The 6,126-nt window shown below is 37.5% G+C and overlaps 1 protein-coding gene across 1 annotated transcript; it reads right to left on the bottom strand.

The window, feature by feature from the left end:
• Positions 1-1,752: 1,752 nt before the first annotated feature.
• LOC107460433 (probable protein phosphatase 2C 12) lies at positions 1,753-5,885 on the bottom strand. Its single transcript, XM_016078799.3, has 9 exons — positions 5,198-5,885; positions 4,751-4,922; positions 4,091-4,244; positions 3,937-4,000; positions 3,454-3,561; positions 3,055-3,180; positions 2,691-2,923; positions 2,401-2,600; positions 1,753-2,324 (listed from the first exon to the last, which is right to left on the bottom strand). The coding sequence occupies exons 1-9, from the start codon at positions 5,393-5,395 to the stop codon at positions 2,293-2,295; spliced, it is 1,287 nt and encodes a 428-aa protein (XP_015934285.1). The 5' UTR covers positions 5,396-5,885; the 3' UTR covers positions 1,753-2,292.
• Between the last annotated feature and the right edge of the window lie 241 nt (positions 5,886-6,126).

Below are 6,126 nucleotides of genomic sequence, written 5' to 3'. Positions count from 1 at the left end.
GTAGTTTTTTACTTGTGTGTTAAGAATAGTGCTTTTATTTGTTTTTGTTGGGTCCCTGTCAGGTCCAACAGCAACCGCTGTGCTGGTATTGGAAATGAGGTCACAAACATCCAAATTTGGCCACCAAAGGAAGATGGATTGTCATGGCGGATTTCAATCAACAAATTTACAACTTTGTTTTTGGCCAAACAAAAAAAAATCATTGAGGTCCCAGGAGTAGAAAGAAATTTTCATGTAAATTACTAGAAAGAATCAGAAAGCTGGTCTAACACAGTAACCATTAAGCTTTGCTTTCTTAATATTTCAAGCCTGTATCCTAGGCTAGCATTCTTTTCTAAGACTATCCTAGGTTAGCATATAAAGAGGAACTAATGAGTACCTTTGTTAGAGAATCTCATTTACTGGTGAAAGTTCTCAATATTCATTCATAGTAAAGATGTTATGGTGGAAGACTTCAACTCAAACTCTTGTCATTTTAGATTGACACTGACACAGTTATTCTTGTCTAATATCATGCTGTGTATATATTCTGACAACACGATAATTTTTTTTTTTAATTTTCTGTGCCGATATATACTAAAAATTAATTGCGGGGTGGAAAAAGCATGGTATGATGGTAGAGCACATAATATTATTAAACATTTTATATAATTATCCAATCATATTTATTATTTTGGATGATTATTCCGAGCCAAAGTGAAAAATAATTATTTTTGTTGACTTATTATTACCTAATTAGATCCACATGTAAAACTGTTTTATACACTTCAAAATTAAATTCATATACAATAGGCATAGCATAAACAAATGAAAATAATGATTTGTTGGAGAAAAGACAGTGTGAGAGTAGGGGCCATGTGAGAAGATGAAAGCTCAGAGAAAGAGAAGGAAGTGGATCATATAGTCATGTGAGTGTGGCCAGCACCGTGTTCTCGTGTCTAAGTCCATGCACACACCATGCATTGACTGCCATAGACTGATAAAGCCATGGTTTTAGAAGAAGAAGAAGAAGAAGAAGACTAGTTGGGGTAAGGTGGTCACTGGTCAGTGGTCACAGACCCACACACACGTGCATGCAGGGGAGGTGGTCCATAAAACGAGCACAAAGGAATTTTGTATGCATCATCATGGGTTATAAGGTCAACATCTTAATCATGGAAGCATTATTTCTTTGCACTGATGAATGTAATGAATGATCAATTAACCATCCTCGCCACTTTCAGTACGTAGCATAAAACAAATACTTCACGATCGAACCACATAGAGATCCTCTTTTTGTGGGAAACAGTTTGCTTTTCCGCCTTACATATTAGCCATTCAATATCCTAAATCTTTTTCTTTTATTTCTTACTAGACATGGGCGGTGGTAGGACATGAAGCACATCAACAGCTGAACCTTGGATCAAAGCATCAACTTCTCAGCCTCCATCTCTTTTGTTTTTTCTTCCTAGTATTTTTTTTTAAAAGAATTTTGTTAAGTATATCAACGGCTTTTAGATGAATTGGTAAACCTTCTAACTTCATTTTTATATAGAGTTTCCATTTGACCTAAGGTCAACACCTTTAGTGCAGTTTTCATATCAACAGTAGGCACCACTAGTTACGAATTATGATGTTGAAACCACTAATTTTCACAAGACAAATGATTCTTAGTGTCTAAGAAAGCTATGATTGCAGTCCTGTACAGAGTTTCCTGGCCTTTTATTCCGGATTATATGTCGGAAATGAATGAAAAGGGTTGATCATGGGGTCTTGGGGAAGAAATTTTTTCTATAATAACAGACATTCTTTTGGTAACAGGAACAATCATAATAACAGGCCACAAGAGCAACCACTCATCAGGCTTAATTTCTATTGTGGAATGGAACTCCATTGACGTCTGATTAAACACTACTATATAGCAATACAACAACAATGGCCACTTTCATTTAAGGTCAGTTTTCCAGATCTCAGAAGAACACATGTACAAAATAAACAGATCTGGGTAAGAAGAAAAAAGCCAACTACCTCCGATATCTTGCTCTGATTTTACAACCATTCACAATACTTGGGTGGATCATATTCTGTTTTCCAAATCAGAAATCTTCAAGCAAGTAGCTACAGTTTGCTAGTCTTCTCACCTTGATGCACTGAAAATAAGTGAGAACCCCCATGGATTTTGATCTAGAATTCCCAAATAAATCCATATTCTGAGAAGCACTCTTGATCACAGAAGGGAATTACTGTTGCTGCGACATTCCCGTCATATGAACAATCCTTGTCACTCTCAAAATGCAAACGCAGGAGACTTCATTAGTCGTCACTGTCACTGCCGCGATGTCTTCCTGAAAATAATTATTTAAACAGAGAATTATATAACTAGAGTCAGAAGGATAGAAAAGACAAAGACTTGCCACGAACCTGATTTCCGTAACCCTTCCATGGCTTCCTTCTTCTCTTGGCAACTTGAGCAAAGAAAAGGTCCATCCCATGGACGCAATTTTCCAGGGTTGGTCTTCCCTGCATGTATTGAGATACCCTCCCCTGGTTTGATCTCTACTTGACACACAGCACAGATAAACAACTTGAACATGTTGCAGAGTGGATATTTTGTCTCTAACCTGCATTTCAGATAAACACATGTTCAGGTCAAGAATAAAATCTAGCAAGCCAACTGCTAACATTAAACAATGCTTGTTAGGGAACTAAACCTCTCTGAAAGCATAGCAGAACCTTCCTCATAGAGCTCCCGTACAATATCTGGCTCTACATATTCTTTGTTGGTATGAGATGATGATTCGGAGCACTTTTTGCGGAAGATCTTCATAATTCCTTTCATCGGTTTCTTTTGAGTTCGTACAGAAGTATGCGGCTGCTCTTGGGGTAATATATCAACAACAATGCAGGTTGTGTCATCTCTAAGACCCTTTGCTTGTAAAGCTTCCTGAGGGTAAAAAAGAGACAGGAGCAAATGATAGAAATAAGTAATGCATGCCGCACAAAACATCAAAAATACTACCCCAGGTGAAAACCAGGACTATAAAGAATTATTTAAAAGATGTGCAGTAGGCATACATTCACAATTTGTGGTGCTGCAGCCTCTGCTGACATGCCACGACAACAATCCAAGGCCACTTCTGGAGTTAGAGAGTCCCAGACACCATCACTGCTGATAACAAGCCTTCCTCCGGCACTAGAAAGCTGCATGAAAAGAAACAGAGAGGCTCAAACGCTGGAATTAGCCTCTTCACATAAAAAAAAAGAATAAACATAATTTATGAAAAGGGTTTGCATCAACTTGCAAGGCAAGTTTATTGACTTTAAAGGCAACAGATATTCTTAAGAAAACGATAAGATACAAAAGTGATGGATTATATACACAATACATCAAAGTAAATTAAGAAAGGAAGCAACAGAAAAATAACTAATCAAAATATGCCCAATATTGCTGTTTGCACGAGAGCAGTGACCAACCTTCACTTGCTTTACATATGGTACAGGAACAATAAATTCACCAACATCTGCATCACCAATGGATCTCGAAAGACACAAGCCACCAGGCCAACATCTCAAAGGGCCAACCTATAAAAATCATTAATCTCATTAGGCATAAAAAAATGAAAATTTACTCCAACGGAAGATGGTTTATATCATCAACACAAATGGTAGCATTGTCACAAAAAAAAAAAAACATTTAAACAAAATGTTCGTCAAAAGATTGTGAATATTTAATAACCCTCAGAATGAGTATGTTAAGTGCGAGACAGGATCATGTGACTAGATTTCAATTAGCTCGCCTCATTACATTCATTGGTATGATTGACGTAGTTTTCTTTTTTATATCTAATTATCTAATTACGTAGTTTAACACCCAAGCATCATGTGCAAAGAAATAGTATTGGCAGAGGCATCAGTTTGTCTGAGTTAAAAGGGGATTGCGATTAAAACAAAATGTACCTCTGCTCCTCCACCTGTATTTAGCCGGCCAACCTCACCCCCGCTACAGGTTATGCGGACCCTCCTGGAAAAGAGAAAAGAAAGGTGAGACTAGTCTGTGTAAGAGTGATTACAAACAGTTTCTCGACCAAAAAGTTTCCCAGCAACATCTTACTCTTCTGCATTGGTTTCAAGTCTATGATCCGCTGACAAGTAATGAATACCACCTTCAGCAGGTTCAAGTACGCAACGCGAATCACCGACTGATGCAACTGTTACCACCCATCCTTCAAGAATCACAAAGGTTACAGTTGTTCCCGATGTTTTTGCTGGATAAGTAAAAATAATGTATATCAGTAAGCCACACAACTAATGAAAACAATATAAATAAAATCCATTAATTCAGAAGAATAAGAACCACCTCTCAGTAACACAAGGGTCTTTTCATTGTTACTGATGTTCTTCAGCAACTATGTATTAATATATATCAAATAGACAAATACGTGTAAAAACAGCTGAACCAACATGAGTGAACAATATTAGACCATTCTCAGTCATTATGGCTTAAGTAACAGGCAATGCAACTTGCAATCCACCAACAGGGTTTAGATAAATATTACCAACAAGGCGTCAATGTGTCATAATATCATCCACATTTTCAGCATGCATAAAATTTTTTCCCATTTTATTCTTTAATTTGCTAACTTCTGGAATTGGGCATGTGCAAGCTCATTTGGCAATACTCAGAATATTCCAGAAGTACTTCAATTTGCCACACAACTAAATAATTAGTAGAGGCTGGAACAAATACTACAAGAGAAATAATTAGTCATACCTTTCTGTTGAAAATCTTTGTCAGTTTTCACAAATCCTGCAACCAAAGCCCTGGGCAATGCTGCTATCCACTCATCTCTGTTAAGATCTGAAGGAATTGCACTTAAAATGTTGTTTAGAAGATTCTCCTTAGCATAAATAGCAGCAGCAGTTCCATTGTGACCATCAAATAGCTGCAAACAACTTCTTCATCAGAAAGTGCAAATGTAACAAGGAAAAAAAATTATTGAATCACAAGCATTTAGTGCAAAAAAAGTCTAAGATGTTGTTGTGATCCAATCAATGTGAACGAATAAGAATCAAAAGGGAGCTGCTTTCACAAAGAGATTTGACTGTAAGTGACGCAACAACCAGTCAACCACTACCAAAGTCAACAAGCTGGATTCGTCGTGCAAATGTGTATCCTCATATCATATCATATCTATCAAAAAGAAAAGAGAAAAATTACCCCGAAAACAGAAAATGTGGAGACGCCATCTCCCATGACCCTCTGGCATTCGTTCTTGAGCAGAATAAAATCCTCTCCTTTCTTGCTCTGGCTGGCTTGGCCGTACACAATCTCCGGCTTCTCGATTTTCTCGTTCACCAATTCGCGCTTCAGCAGCACCGAAAGGGGAACGCTATGGTGTTCACCATGACCAGACATTGTTGCACTTTCACGCACGCACACTTCCCCTCTGTCAAACCAAATCCTCAATTTCTCCGAAAAACACTACCTAGGATAGCAGAACTTTATTTACTTCCCTGCCTTTTTAATTAACTAATAAGAATTATCCATTGTTGTTGTTGTTGCAACAAGATCCTAAAAACCAAAAACGGCTTATCGCGAATTCCAATGCGATTGCAGTTACTCATAGATACACGGAATCGAATAACGAAATCTACGCGGGGTCACAGAATGAATTCACTGGAATGTGTGTAGCATTCAAAAAAAGAAAATGACATGCTGCTTCGTCATACTTATTCAGTTAATTAGTTAGCAATAACGGAAAGGTGAGAAAAGGATAAGAAAGAGGATTTTACAAGGAAGGTAGTTAACGATAATGGCGAAATTCTGGAGATACGTTGGAAAGGGGTATCGAAAAACGCGGATCCCGCTGTTGCTCAAAACTGCCATTGTCGATACACAATAACACTCCCAGATGCAATAAACCACCAAATCAAACGAACCATTTTTTATTTTTATTTTCCCTTTTATGACGTGGCAAAAACGCTATCGTTTTGAATCGCTCGGCGCAAGCCACGTGAGCCATTTTTGGAGCCAGGGTTTGTTTGGTGTCAATGTCAAATGTGCTTTTCTGTTTTCTCAATTCTTTCTCCATTTGCATGATCTACAATCTAATTAGATTTCCTGTTCATAAACAGTAGAATTTCACT

This window comes from Arachis duranensis, chromosome 8, assembly GCF_000817695.3.
Source record: "Arachis duranensis cultivar V14167 chromosome 8, aradu.V14167.gnm2.J7QH, whole genome shotgun sequence".
NCBI lineage: Eukaryota > Viridiplantae > Streptophyta > Magnoliopsida > Fabales > Fabaceae > Arachis > Arachis duranensis.
Note: the sequence above shows the minus strand (reverse complement) of the source record. Positions and strands in the feature narration are given on the sequence as shown.